General features: G+C 38.6%; 1 protein-coding gene across 5 annotated transcripts in view; it reads left to right on the forward strand.

Moving 5' to 3' along the window:
- TBL1X (transducin beta like 1 X-linked) overlaps positions 1–22,336 on the forward strand; it is a 203,623-nt gene that overhangs the window by 138,214 nt on the left and 43,073 nt on the right. For all 5 annotated transcript variants that reach the window (XM_063341306.1, XM_063341312.1, XM_063341320.1 and 2 more), the window contains one exon: positions 7,380–7,487. In XM_063341306.1, the coding sequence (XP_063197376.1) occupies positions 7,430–7,487 (58 nt within the window). In that variant the 5' untranslated portion in view covers positions 7,380–7,429. The remainder of the gene's footprint in view (positions 1–7,379; positions 7,488–22,336) is intronic.

The raw sequence follows: 22,336 nt of genomic DNA on the forward strand, positions 1-22,336 counted from the left end.
GATGAGGTATCTTGATTCTCAAACTAAATCAAATTGTGTGTTTTGATTTCTCAAGCTTCTGTAATTCCTTCCTTTTTTATTTTAAAACAATTGATTTCATTTTCATTTGTAAGCTTGATAACTACCGTCAACCATTACTCTCCCATCAATCGTATTTTTGGCTTCCTGGGGCTTTCCATACAATATATTAGTGTAAACATTATTTTTGTTTATTTAAAAAAAAAGAAAAAAAATAATTGAAGTTGCCTCTCCTTAGAACTAAGCTATAAAAGAGGTATAACACAATTGCACTAATTAAGAAGAGCGATTGGTTTTGTTTGCTTTTTTTTTTCCCCTTAGCAAAGTGCCAAAAAGGAAAGATCAATACAGGAAAACCTATTTCACTCTTCAGCAAAGGGAGTTGGAAAAGATCCACTTGAACTCTTAGAAGTGAAATGCTGGGGGCTGATGTAATTAAGTAAACCAGCTGAGAACTGAAAAATAACCTGATCAAACTAAGAGATTATAAAAATGAAAGAGCTGATGCACAGTTCTACATCTTTTGATAGAAGAAGTAGAATATGCTGGGAATGTAGTGATGAAACGCTTGTCTTTTATTGACAATTAGTTATTTTGCGCTGGAAATTGTAGATTAATTGAAAAATGTTTGAATAGCCTTTAGAAATTGCTGGAGTATCTTTTGTTGCCCTTTTTTTTAGATAAATAGATGTGGGTTTGTTTCCAAATGGCTTTTCAGTTTGAAATGTAATTTATAATTTAAAGAAAAGTAGTATTCATGCAGAAATAGAACTTTCTGCAATGATGTCCACCAAAGTGTTTAGTTGGCCAAGTTATTTTTATTAATATTTTTATATTAGGTTTGTTTTATTTTTTTAAAGTGTTTTGATATTTTACTGGATGATGTATTATTTTGTTAACATTTTTTCCAGGAAGGACAACCATTTTGATAATTTATTGCAGATTTTTAAAAGGATAAATACAGTAGCCACAGTTATGCTTTAAAAAAAGAGAGCTTCATCTGTCCAAAAGCATGTTTTTAGAGGTACTGCTTAGTAAACTGACCTTCTTCCTGAACAAAGTTTTTATTTTATTTAAATAAAAACTCCATTTTTGTCAGATTTACCCGCAGAGCATTTGATTCATCCAAGAGTGACCTCTTCAAGACAGAATTGCAGATCCATTGATCACTGCCACATGTCTATAGTTGTCATTCCTTCTGCTTCCTCTTTCTTCAGTTGGCACCAGATTTTGAATGCTGATAAGGCTGAGTTCAGTGATTATTTGTATGAGACATCCTAACTTGTCAGGATCCAAGCTAGACCTTTTTTATATCTGTGCCATTTTTCCTGAAGAGCTCGGATACAGATGCAGTTGTTACTTCTTTTCGTCAAACTGTGGCCTTACAGGCAGCAGTGAGAATGGGGGTGAGCTGAGGCTCCCTGGCTTTGTTTTGGTTTAGTGTGGCCTTTTAAAAATCAGCAGAAGGTCAGTGTAAATAAATAGACTTAAAACCAAAACCAAAAGAAGAGACCACCTTAACATTTGGTAGTGCAAGTTTTCTGACAAGCCTGTTGCTTTTTCTCTTTGAGGTCCCTGTCCTTATTGAGCTGCTATAAATGTTGGTGACAGAGCTTTAAGTGAGACAGCACATACTGTACAGCACAATAACCATTCTCAAAGGAGATTGCTCTCTTCTGCTGAATCTCAGCTTCCATTTTCCCAAAACAACAAATTTGTTACCGTGTTTGTGAAGAAAACCTCAAAATATTAACAGTGTAAGTGACGCAAAGACATCTGTGAGCATCTGTAAAGAGGCTAGGACAGTAACTCTGAGAGGTTTCAATTGTCTCGGTTTTGTCATTAAATAGTTCGGTTGACATATGCTGATCATTTAGAGAATGAGGGTAGTTAACTATTTGCCTGCTAAGAAAAGCCAGGGAGATACGGTACAGCTCTTACTGTGAGCATATCTTGATTTGCTTTCTTAAGTGTATGATCTCTAGAAGGAGCAACTGTTCGTATTTTAGGTTTGGTTGTTTTAGAGCAAGGTGTCAAGTTCAAGCCTTAGAAGGAGGACTCTAGAAGTCATGCGTGCACAAGCTGCATTTTGAACAAGGATAGCTGTTATTTTGTGTGACTGGCAAAGGTGGAGTTTGGAAACAGCCATCCTGCATATTCCGTACCTTGTAATCAGGAGGAATGCAATGGTCTCATTCCTTTGTCAGGATGCTTGTAAAGAAGAGATGTTTTACTCTTTAGCTTCGTGAAATGGCAGGAGAGACTGCAAGGGGAGAGGGGTCCGAGCGTGCTCTTTTCCTCTACAAAAGTTCAGTTTTGGCATTTTGGGAAAGAAGCGTACTGGAATTCCTCCTCAAGAAGAGGCAGCTGCGCTAAAAGCCAAGACTGAGGAATGCGATTGTGTGGGCCAAGCAGAGCTCGTTAGCCTTTGGGGAAGAGCTGCTGGCTGCTCACTCTGTTCTGGCTCTATGGTAAGACACAGCCTAGAAATACAGAAATGTAGGGCTCATTGAAAGCTTCTGGTGAAAGTGTTTTTCAACAGAAAATACTGAGATTGACTAAGTGACTCGTTTTGTGAGAAGTAGCTTCTAGCTTTGGGAAATGTTGTTTTTCATTAAACTACAGAGCATATGCAAAACAGTAACACATTGATGTAGCTATGCTGTCACGGTGCCTTCCTCAAGTCTATTTTAGTTCTTATGTTCGCATTCTCTTCTCTGTGTTGGGGACACTGTAGTGGGTCCTGAGAGACGCAGCTTGGTGCATGGAGCCATCTTGGAGGAGAAAATGGGAGCATAAGTACGTGACCTCAAGTTGCGTGCGGCAGGGCATCAATTTGGTAACATTAAATATTTGAACTTTATGGAATGTCTTCATTTTTGTGAAACCTCTCATTTATTCCTTTTTTTTTCCCCAAAACAAATACACAATTTCTCTTCACCCCTCATCATTTTAATGACAATCTTGTTGTCATTAAAACTTTGGTTGCGAGAAGACATTTTTGCCTAGCCTTGTCAAATAAGTAGGTAAATGGTGCAACCCCTCCAGGAGATAAATTAAAATTTGTGGGTTTGGGGTTATTTTTGAGGGGGAGGGTGTTTATTTAACAATAATGACCCTCAAAAAGTCCTCCCAAGATGCTGACAACTGCTCAGCACTCAGGTAAAGCAGACTGGAGCTTCCAGCTTTCTTCAGGGGGTAAGACGAGGGCCAGCCTAGCCAGCTGATGAATTTCTGTCAGCAGGGCTGGATGCAGAAATGGGAAGTGCCCGGCTTCCTATTTAAGTTTCAGGTTTAGTTTAGGTGTTTTCCCTAAATGTCTGGCCTGTTTCCGCCTTCCTGAGGGGAAGATTGGACTGGTAACTCACAGTCCCTGTGGATGGCAATGCTGCTTCAAGTAGCAAATGTAAATTCCTTTCCTGAAATAGCCTCAGCCGTCCCCTGCCATGGGGTTAGCCTGGAGGTCAGGACACAGCCCTGGAGGACCCCGTGAGCATGATTTAGAAGAGAGGCAGAGGAGCTGTGCCTTTAGATGCTATTTCAAAGTTGGAAAATGTACTTTCCCTTGATTATTCAGCCAGATCTGCCTTATTTATGGCAACAGTGCTAAAATAAGCCGGAATAAGAGCGAAGAACAATCCTTGAGTAAGGGGATGGCATGTAAATAAACTGTTCTTGGTCGACCTGACTAGCGCTGTGCTGAACCATAGCTAGACAGGAGGCTGCCTTCTCCAGAGTTACTTGCATGGCCCATTAGCCAGATTCCCAGTGCGTCAGGAAGGTTTAATTTGAGAACCTCCTCTGGTATGTCGGTGCACAGAGCCAAATCAGGTCTGGTGGTGTACTCCAGGAAATAAGCTGTCCTGGTTGCCCAGAGCACACGGGAGGTACTGCAGGGTTAGCTTTGCTGGAGGCAAGCTCAACTCCAGCTGAACAACTTAGTTCAGCAAAAGCTAAGCAGCCCTACAAGCACAACGGTAGCGTATCTGAGCTAATAACCCAGCTTTTTACCTCTGTATGGGAAGCATTTCTGCTAGCCTATCCCAGCAGAACTGAGAGCCAAGTGTTTATTTAAAATGAGTGTTAAATTTAATTTTGCGTGATCTTGACAACCCATCCACCTGGGGAGGGTTGAATGTTTAGGTTCCAACGTACTTTGGGAAGGCTTAGTGCGCTCTGCTCATATGTTTGGACGTTCTCAAATATCTGCAGGATCACAACCCAAATTCTTAAGGGAAGATTGAAGTAAATAGAACTTTCTGTTATGTGTAATTGGGTACAGGAAAAAGTGTCGCAAGTAAAGAAAGCTCAAGCACATGTTTGAATGCTTTTAGTAAATCCTCTTGACATTGTGAAGAATTAAGATGCTGTTGCTGGTTTAAATGCGAAATGTCTCCAAAGGCACATCAGTATTGTTTATAAGCTATAATTTATTTCTTTAAAAAAAACTATTAATCTAGGTAATACCCATCTCCAGTAACAAAAGGAGACCATCAGTTAGCAGAAATAAATCTATCACAATGCTAACTAAAGGTTTCTGTGATTTTCTACAAAGTATGCATTTCTGCATTAAAATAAATTTTATTGAGGGGGAGGCTAGTTGTTTGTCCTTTATGAATCAGACTTGGAGATACACAAAAGATAAGTACGTTCCTCTCCTCCCCAGCATGTCTTCTGTAATCTCTTTTATTTGAGGTGTTTATCTGTGGAGAAGAAGGAAATCAAGAAGAGCGTTAATGAAATTGAGTATGGTCTTTCATAGCTCAGCCAAATTTCTAATGAATAGATTTCTCTGGGTCAAAGCCAAGATCTGTGTATAGTTTGGACGGGTGAAAGCTTTACCGTTGTGTATCTGATTGCTGCACTGGCATCTGTGGGAGGGAAGAAACCTTAAATGTATGAGTGGGGATCATCTGGTTATTTATGTCATGGTAACAATGTGTATAAAGATATGATCCGACACATATGTCAAAGTAATTCCTGTTGACTGACTTCAGGGAAAATGCATTGTAAATCCAGCCACTCGGTGTGCTTGGGATTCTGATACAAAGGTAGCTGCTGGGGAGGTTTTTCTGGGGCTGTCAGACTATTTATTTTGCAGTCAGGCTGATTTTCTCTGGTTTTAATTCATTTAAGAAAAGTCTTCTTTAGAAAAACAAACAAAAAACAACACTCCTCCTTTCCCTTCCCTTCCCTTTCCCAAAGCAACCCTCTGTATGTGGGAATATCATGTTATTGTCTTAAATTAGCAGGATGCATCCAGAAACAGCATTTGTAGTTTCTTGATTTTTTTTTTCATTTAATAAAGTTCATTTTACCACAAAGTACGTCATTGCTGAAACTGAATTTTTGTAAGAGGTTTCAGCTTTACCAACTTTCCTACCACCAAATACTGAAACTGCTATTTTTAAAATGCTTTTAGAAATGTTATGTCGGGTGTTTTTTTTAAACCCACAGCTATCAAAGTTTCTTGATTTATTGTTATCATGGCGATAGCAGCAATACGGGTTTATTTTAAGTACTCAGACAGGGATGAAAATGGCCTTAACTGTTGCCGTGAATGTCTGTCTTGTTCTTCATTGTATGGTGATGATTGTGCAAAAAGGGGCACAGGAATTTATTAATTATTCAGAAACAAGTCTGTTTATCTGGAAGAAGGACATATAAAGTTATACTGAAAGTAGTGCTTTCACTGCCTGCAGTTGCCAATCTTGGTAACTAAAGCCCTTAACGGTTACCAGCACTTCCAGTCTCCTGATCCAGTGGCAGAGAAATTTGAGCCCATTTTACAGATGAGGGGTTGAGGACAAACGAGACCAAACGACTTCCCAGGGCGATACGTGGCATGTGTGACAGAACTGGATGTTGGATACAGCTGGTGTTGTCCTCATCCAGAATCTTAGCAGAAAGTGATCGTCCTTTCCAAAGTGGATGAAATTTTTCCCACTGAGACTGCACGATTTTCAATATTATGTTTCTTCTTGTTCTCTGTGAAGTGAAAAACTGTAGTAATAAAGACTGGAATACTTGAGGAAGATGTCTCCCAAATTAGCAAGCCATGGTTTCTTATGGAAAACCTGCATCCGAGCCATTGATGAAATATAGCAGCCCAGGAGAATAAAAGGCTTACCAGGATTTGAAAGACCTCCATTTACATAAATATGCAGAGACATCTGTTACGGTCATGAGTGACCTGCTGGTTTAAATCATCAGCAGGGGAAACTTGTAGTTGATCAGCATTGCCTGCAGTAGCAGGTGCTACTTTAGGCAACAGGAATTACTGAAGAGGTTTTCGATGAACAAAGACCTTTCCGCTTGCCAAGAAGAGACATACGGGAAATTGAAACAAACAGCACACGCCTACGGTCTTTCATTTGTAATACGCGACAAGAGCATAGTGTGTGCTTCTGCGTCCAAATCGTTACATGATTAGTTGTAGGTATGGTGTGGCTGACAAAGTTTATGTCTGAGAAGTACTTACAGCTTTTCAAACCAAACTACTTAAGGCAGATTCCCAAACAGAAATGAATCATCAGGATTTAATGGAAAATGTTCAAAACAAATTTATCATTTAAAAACCAATGTTTGTATTATCAGACTATATGCCCAAAATAGTAATGTAAAACTGTCATCCTAAAGGTTATGATTGCTTACGTGAATAATTGAAGTTTAATTCTTGCTCACCATTCATCCGCAGAGACATTATAACATTGTAACTTTATATAATGCCAAGATATTTGTATTCCTTGTTGGCACAAGGTATATGGTGTTCTCTCTTTTTTTTTTTCCCTCTCTCTCCCTCCCCCCCAGTAATAAAATTTGTAATCTCATCTTAAATTTTGACTTGTTTCTATTTTATGGGAAATTTATTTAAGTTCTCTGAGTAACATGTTTTGTATGAAAAGAATCTGTCTTTTCAGTGTATGAACTACTGGACAGAAAACAAGATTACAAATTTGGGGCTGCAAAAAGGTTATGATTTGGTGTGTTATACGTGACCATAATTGACAGAAGTTCTGAAAAGAAAATGCTCACACAGTAAAAAGGAGTGTCTGAAGGACCTGTAGTAAAGCCACAGAAGTAAAAGAGTTGACATTTGCAAAGGCTTCCAAGTTTTTAAAATGCTCCCTCTGACTCTCTCATATATGTTAAATACCACATTTGAATTATAATAAAAGGTACAGTACCGCTTGAATACTTGATTTACAACATGTAATGAGTGCCTAACATTGGGATGTAACAGCTCTAATAACTATATGAGACCTTTAAACATCTTAACAATTCCCACCTCTATTTTGATAATAAATTTCATACTAAATCAAGATAAAACAAAACCTGTTCTTTTCTTTCCCTTTGAACAGAGCGTGGATCACACTTCTCGTAAACCTCATCATATTGAGGTTGGGCTAAGATGAGCATAACCAGTGACGAAGTGAATTTCTTGGTGTATCGCTATCTCCAGGAATCGGGTAAGTTTCCTGTCTTTCCTCACAACTTCAGCTTACAGATGCAATGGGAAAATCGGCTTTTTGCATGGTGTTGCTTTAGGAATGTTGCGCTGAGTGTTTCAGTCTGATGAACTCAGACCAATATTTCTTGCACAAACCTGTGTTTCTTTGAAATCTTGGTCTTGAGCATAATAAAAGTGCAAACATATGCAGGTACAAATTAAACATTGCAGTTAAGTAAAACAAGGAAATAAATAACATTATGTTAACAAATGATTTTGTAGAGTTATATCATCTCAGCCAAAGTCGTTTTTGGCAGCACAGGCACAAAGCACATGGGTTTTGTATCTTTTTTCTTAGCTACTTGAAATAGTTCTGTCAGACACTTATTAAGTAAAGAGGGATTGTCTAAATAGTTTTTATATTGGCTGTAAATGGAAATTTGCATGCAAGCCTCTGATGTTTTAGAATTTCATTAGGGTAATTACGTATATAAACTGAGCTGCACAAGCCTCAGTGTGGTTCTGCCTTAGTGTTACTTCCACCTCTATGTTTTCATATCGGAAAATAATGTCTTTACAGGACTTTTCCTTTTAGAAGGAAAGCTTCATCTTTCCTTAAAAAAAAAAAAAAAAATCGAAATTGAAACCTAAATTTAGGGTCTGTTTTATTTTTGTAGTCTTGATTCCACTCTTCGATTTTAAGTAGTAGAAGTTTTCTTCACTAATGGAAAATGTTCTGTTAGTGCAGAAATGATGGGGAAGGTGAGAAACATTGACAAAGGATTTATATCCAGGATCCCAGTTTACTTGGTACTGGCCCTATGTTCTGGGTTGGTAAAAGTAGAATTGACTAAAAATATTTGTTGTTTCCTATGCTGAAACAACAACAACAACAATTCTGTGAAAAATACATGTTTTCCTGTCAGAAGTCTTGAGAGCAATTTTAGAATAAGCGCTCCAGACTTGAGAGATGTCTTGGACAGGGAACCAAAATCCCAGCAGGTAGAAGATAGTGGGTTAGCCTGCTTCTGTTGGTTATTATGATTAGCATTCATTAGATATGTTATTTTGATTTGTTTCTTCTATTTCCAAGACTATTTCAATCCCAAGAACCCAAACCTATGCAAGGAATCTCCACTGAAATTGAGAAGATTTATAATACTTTTTCAGGGTTTGGTCTTTTGAAGCAGCATTTTGAGAGTCCAGCTGTGGCCTATGTTAGTAGCTGTTTTCTCAGAATGTATTCTTCTCTCTAATAACGGGGCTTATAAAAAAACAGTCTAGTTCTGGCATGCAATTATGTAAAAGAAAGATAGGAACTAACAAAACTAAAATTACGTCCAGACAAAGTTTATTTTTAAAAATAAGCTATTGGGTACTACACTGGAAAGGGCTTTTGAACATTAGAGCCGTGCACAGATGGAGATAATTGAAGCTGAAAGATCCTGAATTTGTTTTACATTGATATATTTGTATTGTAGGAGATCCTACATAACAGCGTATTAATACAGTAACTTTTCCTGATGTGGAAAAATAGAGCCAGCCTTTTTTATTCCTCCTGATAGATCTGTAGGTGGGTTAGTGTTGTGTAATGATTCAGAAGAAGGCTTTACAAAGTCAATCAAGAATGGTGGTGCCAGCCAAATGTCAGGAAAAAGTTCTTCTAGGTAACTCCTCTCCCACAAGCAAGCAATCACTTTTTCCGTTTTAAGGAGAACTTCACATACAAATTTTCATATTAATTGCAAGTTGTACTGCTCTTCTCTTCTTATGTAAAGGGCCAAATGTTTTTCTTACTTAATCCACACATACTAAAGGCATTCACAAAAACATTGTATTTCCACTGGTTCTGTGGGATTTTTCCCATATAAGAGAGTAGGACTTGAGGTTAAATATTTGAAGAAGAAATATTCAAATATGCTTCAAACTGAGCATATTGAAATCTAGATGCTAGGTATTGACTTAGTAGCTATACCCGACAGTTTGCTAGTAATAGCATTCAGCAAATAAGAGCTATAAGCAATGATGTATCCACTGATCTATTTTAAAAGCTTCTTATATTCAGTTTGAATCTTCTTTCATACTGTCATTGTTTTTTCCAAAGAAATTTTTGTATCTGTATTGACAGATAAAGTAGGGTATTAAGACAGAAATTGTTATACAGCATCTTGCCTTTCCACCTGCTAGTATAAATGTCATAAGATGTGATGGCAGATGAACGATGTTTAATCAATAGCTTCAGAAATAATACATGCCAAATTTAGAGGGCTAGTGTTTAAATACAGTTTGAGGTCAAACCCCTACAGTTTAAGGAGTTTGCCGAAAACAAGGTTATTACATTGATTGTTTATTAACATTAGCTGGACACAAAGCTTCTAAAAATTAGATCAAACACAGCCATCAAGGATACTTACATGACTGTACAAAAGTTCAGACTTTTTTTCAGGTATCTGTCATTTAATCTTACCCTGTAAAACTTGCAGGCTTTCCCCTAAAATCTGGGCAAATGGTGGGAGAAAGAGAGAAACGACAAAAGGAAATACATATGGTAGAACAACTATGTAAAAAGCAAACTGTCCGTATAATATTTCAAGTATTTTGCACCTGCAAGGCACAGAAGCACTTGAGATTATTGGAAACATTATAGCAAAGATACTGATGGATGCTTTACACTTCATTATGAAAACGCTGGCAGGTCATTCTAGTAGAAGTTCAGCTTTTCTAAAATTGAAGTTAGAAGTGAAATCAAATAATTATATTTCCTCCTTAATTCTATGTCAGACTAGAAAACTTGCATAGGACAGATGAACTGTCTAAACCATTATTGTTGCTTTTTAACAAATCTTGGCATACCAAGGGGAGTTCCAGTGAACTGGAAAAAGCAAATGTTGTGCCAGAATTTTTAAAGGTTAAACAAGATGATCCAGGTAACTATAGGTCAAGCAAAGTCATTGGAAGTTTGAAATTAGATACCTCCAACAAAAAACGAAGAGATGACAGCATGCCTGATGCCAGCCAGCAAGTTTTTATGGATAATAGATCTTGTCAAACAAACTTGATACTGCTTTTCCCAAGATCACAAATGAAGTTGACAAAGGTAACTGTGCTGACAATAGTACACTTAGACTACTTTGTGACATTTACTTAGCCTTGTTGACGCTGTGGTTAAAAACAAAACAAAAGAACAGTGTGTAAAATCAGGCTAATCGAGGGCTACTAAATGGATTAAAAATGGGATAATGGAAACATCTTGAAAAGTGATTTGAGTTGGGGAATATTCATCTCACAGGTTGCTTCTAGTGGGAGCTCACAGGAATCTGTTCTTGGCATGATACTGCTCAATAGCTTTATCAGTTACCTGGAAGGAAATAAAAAATTATTCTTGAGTACATTTGCAGATGGAATGAAATGGTAAGTTGCGGCACTCGCTGAGTTACACTGACTGATCACGTGATTTAGCAGAAAAAAATACAACCAGCGAGACTGCTTTGAGTTGCCTGCTAGTGGAGAAGCAGGCTGGAGAAGATGCCTGGTCCAGGGGCAGTACACTTAAATCCCCCCAGCACAAGACAGAACTTGGAGAAGTTAATTGCTTAGCTGTGTTATAATAAGTAAGTAAATAATTGCGTCTTCACATAGGCGATTGTCTCAGGGCTTATCTATGCCCAGAAAAACAAAGCAGTCAGGCGTAATTTCCATTTAGCCTCCATGGGTTGATGACGTAGGAATTCCACCACTAAGGTGGCTAGGTGGTGTCACTTCCACTGTAGGACCATGAATGTCCCCCATCTTGAGGAATAAAGTAATGTGTTTAATTTCAGTTTAATATTGTTAACTTCCTATCCAAAAGTGAAGTCCTGCAATGTTCAGTTTGCACCTTTTTGAATATGAGCTTTTTGGTGCACAGTTTAAAGTGGCCCAGTTCGTAAAAGTGCTGAGGACTTCCAAGCATTGTTTATCTCAAACCTTTAAAAGTCAGGTTATATTTATTTGTAGGTGTCTCCGTTTAAAGACTACCTTTAAGTTAAAATGCTGGCCTCAATTACTAAAATCAGGCTTAGGCTATGTCTAAGCTATGAGTCTAGTACTGGTGTGGAGATAAAAGCATACCAAATACTCCTGTGGTGGACGTAATTGTACTAAAAAAGCAGATGCATTGACGTAGGTGAGACGAGCTATACCAAAGAAGTCACGGTTCTGGCATCCAAATTAGATTTGTTCAGGTTTGCACCTCTTCAAACTCCTGAGAAGCATACTTTTGCTAGCAGCAATCTTCACTGCTGACATAGTCCTTCTATTGGTTTTCTTCAGAGTGAAGAACTGTTTCTACAAAACCACGCAGAATTCAGTATATTGAGTTTTCCCGTTCTGCTTTGTCTCCCTAAAAGAGAAACAGATAATTATTTGTCTTTTGTAATGATGATGGTCAGAGCAGTACAATGCAATGGGAGTAATAAGGATTCCAAGGAAAATTTGAAAAGGGGTGAAGGGAGCATGGCAAAACCAAGGGAAATCAAGTGTCTCACATACCTGTTAATCTAAAATGGGCTGCCATCTGTTCTGAGTGACAAATCCTGTCATAGGTCCGAATACTACACTAAATTACCTTCCCTACCCAGCCCAACATGTCAATTCAGTTATTAAAGCTTTTTCAGATTTGGTATTTTTGATGCATTGATCGACTTAATTGTGTTCCTTTTGTAGCACTGTCGTGGTTTAGCCTCAGATGGCAACAAAGAACCACGTGCCGCTCGCACGTGCCTTCCTAATACAGGAAGGATCGTAAGAAAAGGCAAGACTCTTGGGTTGGGACAAAGGCAGTTTAACAGAACAGCAAACGGAACAGGCAAACAACAACAATAACAACACGGATAGGGGAATATACAAACGCGATTACGGAACCGCCGCTCCCCACAGCTCGCCGACCAGCCGGCCCCGGGACGCCCCAGCCCGCTTTTAAGCAGCAACTTCCTGCCCCCTCCCCCGGCAGCTCAGGGTGGGCGTGGCTCACATGGCATGGAATACCAGGAAAAGTTAACCCTATCCCCACCGGAACCAGGACAAGCACTTACACGCACGTTGCAATATAGAATCCTTATTTGAAAATCAGCTCCCCAGCTGTCTGCGGCTTATACTGCACTCTAGTAGGGCATTTATTGTAGTGGATGTCTGGCAATGACTTGTTAGAGTTAAGGTTGTGTAACAGTTTCCACTTTCGCTCATACTTTTACTGTTCAGTTTGAATTTTTCCATGTTTTATGACATACACTTGATAAACTATTCCTCAGTGTACAATCTGTACCATGTCCAAGACAATAAAAACACTAACTGAATGCTTTTGCTAAAAAGATGTCAATGAAATGTTTAGCTGGGACTTGGGACAATTTACCAATTTACCTTTATACTCTAGAATTGTGATTTGTTTTCTTCCCAACCATACAAATTAAGGCAGCTAATAACGTAGTTGTTTTGCATTTGCAGATTCGGGATAAGAGCAGTGCATTGGTCTGTTTGGTTTATAGTTGACAAATTTTCCTTTTTTTTCCTAAAAGATAAGATTTTCTCGCAGGTTTTAAGCATAGGCTCAAGGGCACATATAGCATGAGGCGTTTCTGTGAATCATAGCACAAAATCCTTTGTAGAGTTAGGCATGTGCAAACATGGGCCTTTCCTGTTAACTGCATCCAGGACATCTTACTCTCATTCTGCCTTTGGAAATTGTGAGAGAATGCAAAGTATGGATATTCTGAAGCTTCTAGGATTTCATCATTTTGATGTTGTCCAACTAGGTACTAGTAGTTGGAGTAGTACTAGTTTACAATTTTTCCAATGCTATTTGCAATTTTTTTGAAAAGGAAGCAACAAATTTTGAAGGAAAATATCTTCTTTATGACTCGTTCTCTTTTTTGACTAAGAAATCTTATGCAAAATGTAAATATTGCAATTTGCTTGGGTAAATTCTCAGGCAATGGAGAATGACTGAAGATCAATATTCTGTTCTTTTGAATTTGTACCTTATGCAACAGTCGTTACTTACATAAGCCTATTTAATTTTTCTCTGAAGTCCATTTTTTTTCTGCATGTGAGGTACGTTTAGAGTATTTTGAACAACTGCGTATTGGCACAGAGTTCCTGAGTCACAGATGAGAAAAGCGCATGTTGAAAATAATTCAGATTAAGCGTAGCATAAAATATTGGCATATATAGGTCAGCTAGATTTGCTTCAAAGCTAACTGCTTTCTTTGCGTAGGAAGGCTGCTGCTAGGTAGAAGGGGAATGTACAGTGCATGAGTTTTGCTTAAATTACTAAAATCTAAACCCTGAGGAATAATTCATTGGAAGAATGAAGCACTTGGTCAATAAAAGCACTTTTCCAGCATGACAGTAAAAACAACAGTGTGCACTGATAGTAGAGTCAGTGGATTAGGATTTTAGGAAAGTTCAGGCTGGATGATATCTCAGGAGATGACAGAACCCAAAGAATAGTTCAGATTGGCAGGGACCTTTGGAAATCATCTAGCCCAATGCCCCTGCTCACAGCAGAGTCAACTGCAGCAGGTTGCTCGGGGCTGTGTCCAGTTGGGTTTTGAATATCTCCAAGGATGGAGAGCCCACGACCTCCCTGGACAGCCTGTTCCAATACTTGGTCACCCTCACATTAAAGAAGTGTTTCATTTTTTTTCAATGGAGTTAATGTATATTTCAGTTTGTGCCCATTCCCTCTGGTCCTGTCACTGGGCACCACTGAGAAGAGCCTGGCTCCATCCTCTTTGCACCCCCCTCAGGTGCTTACACACATGGATAAGGTCCCCCATGAGCCTTCTCCTTCTTCAAGCTGAGCAGTCCCAGCTCTCTCAGCCTCTCCGTGTGTGACAGATGCTCCAGTCCAGTGATCATCTTCGTGGTGTTTTCACTGAACTCACTCCAGTATGTCCCTATCTCTCTTGTACTGGGAAGCCCAGAACTTCACACAGTACTCGTGTTGTCTCACATGGTCTGAGTAGAGGGCAAGGATCCCCTCTATTGTTCTGCCGGCAAGGCTTTTTGTAGCACAGCACAGGATGCTGTCGCCTTTCCTTGCTGCAAGGGCACATTGCTGGCTTACGTTACACTAGTCCAGCCTCCCGCTGAAAACTGAGGAGCCCCAAAGATCTTTTAAAGAACCTATACATAAAGGTGCTGTTGAACATGATAGTCACTGGAATGCTCTTGAAGCTGTGTACATAGCTGTGCTCTAATAGTAAGGATGGAGACCTTTTGTTAGCTGAGGGAAAAATACATCCTTGAAATGACATCCTGCCAGGCAAAGATAAAACACACATTTTAGTGTTGTTTCAGTAACAATCTATGGCTGCATTCTTTGTGTCTACAGACGTGTTATCACTGGCTCTTGGGCCGCATGTAGTCTGCCTGCGGTGTAGAGTGACTGTAGTTCATAGACAAAACTCAGCTGCACTGATATAAAGATGCTTTTGTACTTGCTTAGCAACTATTTGCACAGGTACTTTTGTGCTAGTGTAACTGGATGCTGAACAGGTATTTCTGAGTAAATAAAACGATACACTTTTTAAGGAAATGTGTAAAAACTGGGTGTTTAAACTTGGCTTTAACATTTTTGTGCCTCAATATTCCTGTTTGAGAGTGAGGTTAATACTATGTACAGTACCTCACAGCATATGGTGAACGGTTTTGGTCCTAAAATGTATTCAAATCCTCTGAGGAAAGACTATTACAGGTGTGCTGAGATGCTATTTAGCTTTTTTTTCCTAGTATTTCAAAGTACTATTTGTGATTTTATAGGTTAATATGTATAGGTGAATATATATATCTAAATGCAGTATGAACAAGATGCTAACTATAGTATTCAGGAACTGGTGTTAAGACTAAAGGCAGGGTTTCTTTCACCTTTTCAGCTGTAGAGTGGCGAGGCTTTGGAGCAAGACAAACTCCACTTTTAATTCTCATGGTTTAGCACAGATCTGATTTGTGAGCATACAGCCCTGTTTATATGATGTGTTATCCTCTTTAGGGGCAGCCTACTCAATTGAAATAAAATGGCTTAAGCTTATGATCCAAATCTCAGATATAATGGAAGTTGGATATAGAACCAACATTTGTGACTTTTCATGAGTTATTTGAGATAAATAAAAGCCACAGTGTTGTTTCAGGAGTGGAATATAGTGTGTTAGTGATTCCTGGATAAGAGTGCTTGAGAAATTTGACAAAAATGGATTTTGTTTAAAGAAAAGTGTTTCCTAAAAGTCATCCCAGAATGAACATTCCTATCTAATGAGAAACCATCTGTAACTATATCTATTGCATATAACGAAACATAATATATATATAACTCCCCCAAACATAATACGTATGTAGTAAAAATAGAGTGTACTATCGAAAGGGTTTATGAGAGGTTTTAATAAGCTACTGCTCTTTTTTTTTTTTTAATCTCTCCCTACTTTCTGTATTTCTTTTAAAGTAGGGAGGAAGTGGCTGAATAGTTCCAGAAGCAGTGAAACTGACTCTTTATTTGAAATTATACTTCATAGTTGAAAGATGGATGACTGCTGAAAAGACAAATCCATTTGTCAAATAAGAACTGTATTATTGTCCACAGTTTCTCTCTCTGCTAGTAATCATTTAGTCTCTTTGCAAATACTATGTACATTTTAGGAAAATCAGGGTTAGTATTAGAAGACAACAAGCTTTATCGGGCTGCAGTTCCAAAACCATTTTTTTTAAACTTATCAAAGCTGTAGATCTTGGGAAGAATGAAGCTGATAGGTTAAAGGTAAATACTTTTCCCAGCTTCCTTTAAAGATAAGCAAATTGGTTTCTAAGCCGACAGCACCTCTGTATTGTGTGAAACAATGTGTGAGTCAAAACCACACTGTGCACTTTTTTTTTTTTTTTTTTTTTTTTAGAGCAGTGAATACCTACTAGCAGTATTTGATGGTTGTCTTCCAAAAATCCAAATTCTACAATGGAGAGAAAAAATATCTTTACAGCTACAGGAGCTACTGGTTTTGTCATACTTTGTTCTGGTTATATTTGCAAAAGAATGTAATAAGCTGTATGAGGGACACTTTTATATGTGTTTATATTCACAAACTTAGAGTTTTGTGACCAGATATCTTCTTTATATACATATGTATAAACAATAGTTTTGAATATTTTGTGGTGCAGTTCAAGAAGTCCTTTTGAAAACTTCTTTTTCTGTGTGTTTTACCCCTGTTGCGTAACAACAGCAATATAAATGCCATGTAAGAAAAGCAATACTTGGTGCAGAATTTTCTAAGTTCCTGCGAAAGAAAAAAAAATAGATTGAGTAACTTGTTCTTTTGCCATTTACAAAACCCTCCTTACTTGGTATTTCCTTCTGGGTCTCTTCACAGTTTTCTGAACTTGGCTATTCTAATTTTTCTTTGGCCTGAAAGTTGCCGTACAGTGTTGGATCTCAGACTGAGCAAACACAGTGATTTTTAAGCTACACAAACATAAACAATTACACCTTTGCAAATGTATTCCATGGCACGGATTTTGGTTCTGATCACTTCATGTCCTGTTTTTTAAAGCTTGTGTAAATGCAGTATTATAGGGGTATTAAGAAAATAGGGCGTTGAGTGGAAGGCAGATAGCTGTAGGTCAAGATGGCTTTGCTAGTAAAGCCAGTGAAGTGCTACACATTTGTCAATTTACTGCTTTTCCTTATGATTCTCCAGGCCAGTGAAAAAAGCTGTATCTTGCAGCTTTGCAAGTTTTGCTAATAACCTGCACGCTGGGGACTTTCTGCCTTGCACAGCTGTGGCAGTTACAAATCGCCCCTCTTCACACCTAACCGGCCTAGCTGTATTAGGACTCCATTTGTAGTCACCATCGGCAGACACCATCCTGGTGTTGAAGTTCCTGAATGCTCACAGAGTATCAGCTGTGGTGTCCTATTTGCCACCGCTTATAGGTGTGTGTTAGAACTGATAGAAGAATATAGCTTACGGGAAAAAAACGCAAAGTATGTATGACTGTGAAAGTCTCTCCTATAAATGTGATCCTTAAAACGAGCCGCATCTCTTTGGATGTTTAGTTCCACAGACAGGACTAAAAGAGAACAGCATCCCATTAATTTAGAAGAAAAAGATATTTTTTTTCTTGTGGCCTTTGTAAATTATTTCAAATCTTGCCCGTATTTGCGTTAAATTGCTAGATCGGTGTTGACGTTTATTCGCAATTGTCAGTCTAATTTACACAGAGTGAGTGAAAAAGGGGATTATTTCAGACCTGGTTTTCAAAAGATTTTTTGTTAAGTTCCTCTTTCCATTGCTCGTGTTCTGTTTTCTGTCTGTATCATATTTCTCTTTTTGTTAATTTGCAGCCCTCAAAAAGGCTTAAACAGTGAGTGCCAAGTACTGCTCATCAAAAGATCATTTCCAAGTTGTATTAATCTTTTCCAACATATTTTCCTGCATGAAAAAGAAAAAAAGCCTGCCAAAAAATTCTTTGGCACATAATAAAATAATTTGGGGTAGCAGACATTTACTCTGAATTCTTGGCAGAGGGTGAACAGGTCAGATATCCAAGAAAAAGGGTGTAACGTTTAATATTAGTGAATAATCGCTTCTACAAAACTTCAGGTAACCAGGCACACTGTAATTTTGTCAACTGACACAAGCTACAGCTAGGGATCCTTTATATTTCTGAGGGACTGTGAAAGAGCTTGTAACACAGGACACATTTCCCAGGGTTCTGGAAATAATTTTAATCGTTCAGCAATCCTAATCTTGAAACAAATGTACAAGCCCTGTTGTTCAGCTGATTTTTCTAAAAATATATTTCAACTGCAGTTCTCTATTTTAAATTGCTAATGTGTGTCCTTGTTAAGCCCTTTATGTAATTGCGAAGGTAAGTCTTCAAAAATAAGCAGACACTGCCAAAACCAGAGAGGCACTCTAGGATGTATTACTGAGAAAGAAAAAGCTCAGCTAGAAGAAGAATCTCAGTCTGCTGTGAATAATAAACAAGATGTGGTGTAGGATTTTTGCCCACCTATTTTTTTAACTGTTTGTAGAATCTTATCAGTGTCTTGAGGCACTAGATTCTTCTTAACTGCAACTGAACGTATTTCGGAGAAACCGGTGTCCTCTTTGTGAAACCTCTGCATACGTACGCTAGGGTTTTATGTCCATATTTTTGTGGATACATAATTACATTTAGACAGAAATGTAAGGAGAAGCAAGGATAGGGATCCATGTTACATTTTCAATTCTCACTCGGTGCATCATATACAAGGGGAAATACTAGACTGTAAAATGGCAGCTGCGGTCAAGTACAGTGAAGAACATCATTGTATTCTCTTGGGCAATGGGCAAGAAATTATGTCATTTACCTCAGGAACTAGATTAGCATGTTAGGCCCAGGATTAAGAAGATACAGGTGGTCTAAGTTACAGTGTTTACTTCTGGTTTTGCAGACAGAAATTGCATTCAAATTAGTGATATATGTCCCTTGCTTCTCTACGCTGGTTAATCTAGACCTTCAGAAATCTTAACTTAGTGTTAAATGTGCTGTTTGTACATCATTAGTATTTGGAGGAAATGATTTTGTTAATGGTCATAATTCACTGTTCTTTACTGGAATTTCTTTAAACTGCAGTGATGGGGCTCTAATTTATTTCAGATCACCACATTGCACCACTCTTCCCTTCTTGCTTTCCTGCTTAGATGGCACTCCCAAGACCGAGACATCAAACTTGGGAGGATGTTTTTCCACTGGTTGCATCTGGTTTCTTTGGCAAGCAGCTGTGTGGGCAGCTTTGGAGTTACTTGCATTTGGTAACTCGGTAAAGTTGCCGATGGGACTGTGTGGGGACATCTTTTCCTCCTGCGCGTGAGTTTCTTTGACTCATTACATCGTGGAATGTTTCTACTTGGTGTGTCTAAATCTCTCAGGATTTTTGCCCATATACTCATTTATGGTCATAAAGATGGCTTTCCTTTACCCCCTCACAACCGTCTTTTTTTCCCTGCAGCCTGTACAGCTGTAGTCAGCTCTTACGTGCCTTCCATTCTTGCGCGAATTTTACATCGGTCAAAGTCTCAGCAGTAGTGCCAGGTACAAGACTACCTTAAGAAAACAGGCACTCATGCAGCCAGAAAACTTGAGATTGCCAGTGGATCCCATTAGAGCAGTTGCAGGTTGGTTCTACTGAGCCAGAAGTTTTAATCATTTCTAAAACCTTGCTCATTTTTGTATCCTGTACCTGCCAAATACTTTCAAAGAGAACAGCATGTTACTTCAGAGATGAGGATTGGAAGAGCTGGTATTGTGCATTTCCAAAAAGAAAGACAATACAATGTCGGAGAAATCAATGAAATAAGAAATGTTGATTATTTCCACCTGGAGTGGTTAAATTGTTACAGAAAAAAAGAAGGGGTTGTCACATTGTTTATGACTCCTCGTTATTTTTATTTTTTTTCTCTCTACTGAAGTAATAACACCACTAATTTAGTGATTTCCAGAAATCAAACCTAAGATCCCTGGATTTGGAAACCTCAATCTTGACTGCTTGAGTTAAAGAAATAGGAAAATTTATTAAAGGAAATGACACAGACCTCCATCTCACTATTTTCCAGGACAGAGGGCCACACTGAGCATTAGTTATACAAAGATTTGTAGGAATGGGTTGTTACTTGTACTCAGCATTGAGATAGAGGCTCTTCATCATCAAGATGCCAGAGATGCGTGTGAAAGGCAATTCGATGTTCATAATTCTTTATTCTCTGTTTCATTCTACAGTAACAAATGTTTCAGTGAAGAATCACGTAGTATGAATAATTAAACTGAATAATTTGCAAATAACTTTGAGACATCTGGTTTTTTAAAAACTATTTGAACAGTATGCTAGTTAAATTTACCAGAGAAAGCTAAGCCCAGTTAGTTCACAAACAGAAAATTGGCAGTGTTCAATAGATCACTTAACTGTTGCTAATCAGGGCATCCCTGAGGTAACTCCTGCGAAGACTGAAATGCTTCAAAAGTCCTTGGTTCCACAGACCCCTCTTTGTCATTCCCTCCACCTGTACAAACGCAGCAGTAGGTGCTGTAGCTGTTACAATTTAAGAGTGCAGTTTAAACAAGACTGCTTTTTACGGTGCTAAAGGGATCAGAAAATGAAAGGAGCACTTAGTGAATGTCAGTTAGCTGGAGCTGTGATTGCCAGATGAGCTAGCACGGGGAATACTCGGCAGCACCCCGGTTGTGTGCCTAAAAGGAAGAATCCTTCACTCCAAGAAGAGGTGAGACACATCTCTGGAGAGCATAAGGCATTCCCCGGGCTGTGTGGCTGCCCGGTGCCCTTTCCTACGCCTACGTTTGAAAGGCGTATTAAAAACAATTGAAACTACGTAGCCTGCGGATCAAACAAGCACACAAAGAGCAGCACTAAGTGCGTTAAATCAAACTTAGTCATTTTAAGATCGATGACACATCTTTTTTTATGGGGAGGCCATTTTTAACTGAAAAAGGAGCAGCCAAGGGAAAAGAAATCTCGATCATCTCCATTTTTGCAGTTACAGCAAAATCTATCAGTGAAATTTTGCAAAACACAGCCCTACATATGCATTTTTTGGCACTGCCTAGGGCAAGAATTCCCAAATGGCTGTGTATGTACCACTGAGAGTATATACAGACACCTCGGTGTGGGAAAAGTTACAGCACAGAACCGGGACGTGTTATCACTGTCAATACAAAAAAGTGCAGGAATCTCTCGATGAGGAATTTCACTCCATTTTCAAGTCAAAAACACTTGTATAACAATCTTTTTTTTTTGGGGGGGGGTGTCATTTAAGTCATTTTTTTCTGCATTTGTTACATACTCCGTGCTTTTATACTCTGTAAAATCTTTCAAGACCAACTATTTCACAGTGGATAGGTCACCTCTCTTTAAGGTGATCATACCAAGTTCTGCACTGTTCATTTGGATGCTTTTTTTTTCATGTATGACAATGTATTTATAGATTGTACATAGTTTGACGGTTTATGTTTTCCCATCTTTTTTGAGGTAGAAAAAACCTGAAAGCCATTCTCTCAAGCCTGCCAAAAGGCGCCACTTAGGGCACTGGTCACGTTACGGCACAAGTGACTGACTATCCGGTTCACTGGTATGAAACCGGTTCAGTGCGTGGCTGTGGTCTCTCCCCTCCTGCCCTTTGTGTTCATGTCTTTAACCTTAAAAGCTCATAGTCTCATTGCATGTGTCCTCGAAGGGTTTATTGCATTAAGATTTCATTTATTGGTGCTATTTGAATGGAAGCTATTGTTTTATAGAGTGATTAGCACAGTTACCAAAATGACAGAATTTATGAAAAATAATGCATATGGACACAGATTTGCAACTTTCATTCATTTCTCTGCTACTACAGCATTTTGAGTTTGGGTCTACTGTAATTTCATGTCATCCCTACCACATCCTTTCTTCAGCTCCTCACTTGCAGAGCACCTTCTGTCTCTGCTCTCGCTCCCCAGCTGCCTTGGCAGCCTCCACCAAGTCACTGGAGGAGGGGACGGGGCGCTCGTGTCTTGGCTTTGCGTTCCCTGGTGCAGTTTCATGAACTGCAGAAGGAGGGCCAAGTTAACATTTGTAACACAAGCTAGCATTTAAAAAAATTTGCCTTTGTTTAACAGAAATCACCTTTTTGTAAGACTGAACTGTAGAGCTGCAACATTGCTATATAATTCAATGTACTCACACGCAGAGCCCCAAAGAGAACTGATGACATCTGGTAACTATAAAAGCAAAGCTCAAGTGATTTTTCAGTGTTATCAGAGACCTGATGTGGGTACAGCTTCATTCAGGATTTTGTTAACTGTGTGTGTTAC

This window comes from Chroicocephalus ridibundus, chromosome 1, assembly GCF_963924245.1.
Source record: "Chroicocephalus ridibundus chromosome 1, bChrRid1.1, whole genome shotgun sequence".
Classification (NCBI taxonomy): Eukaryota; Metazoa; Chordata; class Aves; order Charadriiformes; family Laridae; genus Chroicocephalus; species Chroicocephalus ridibundus.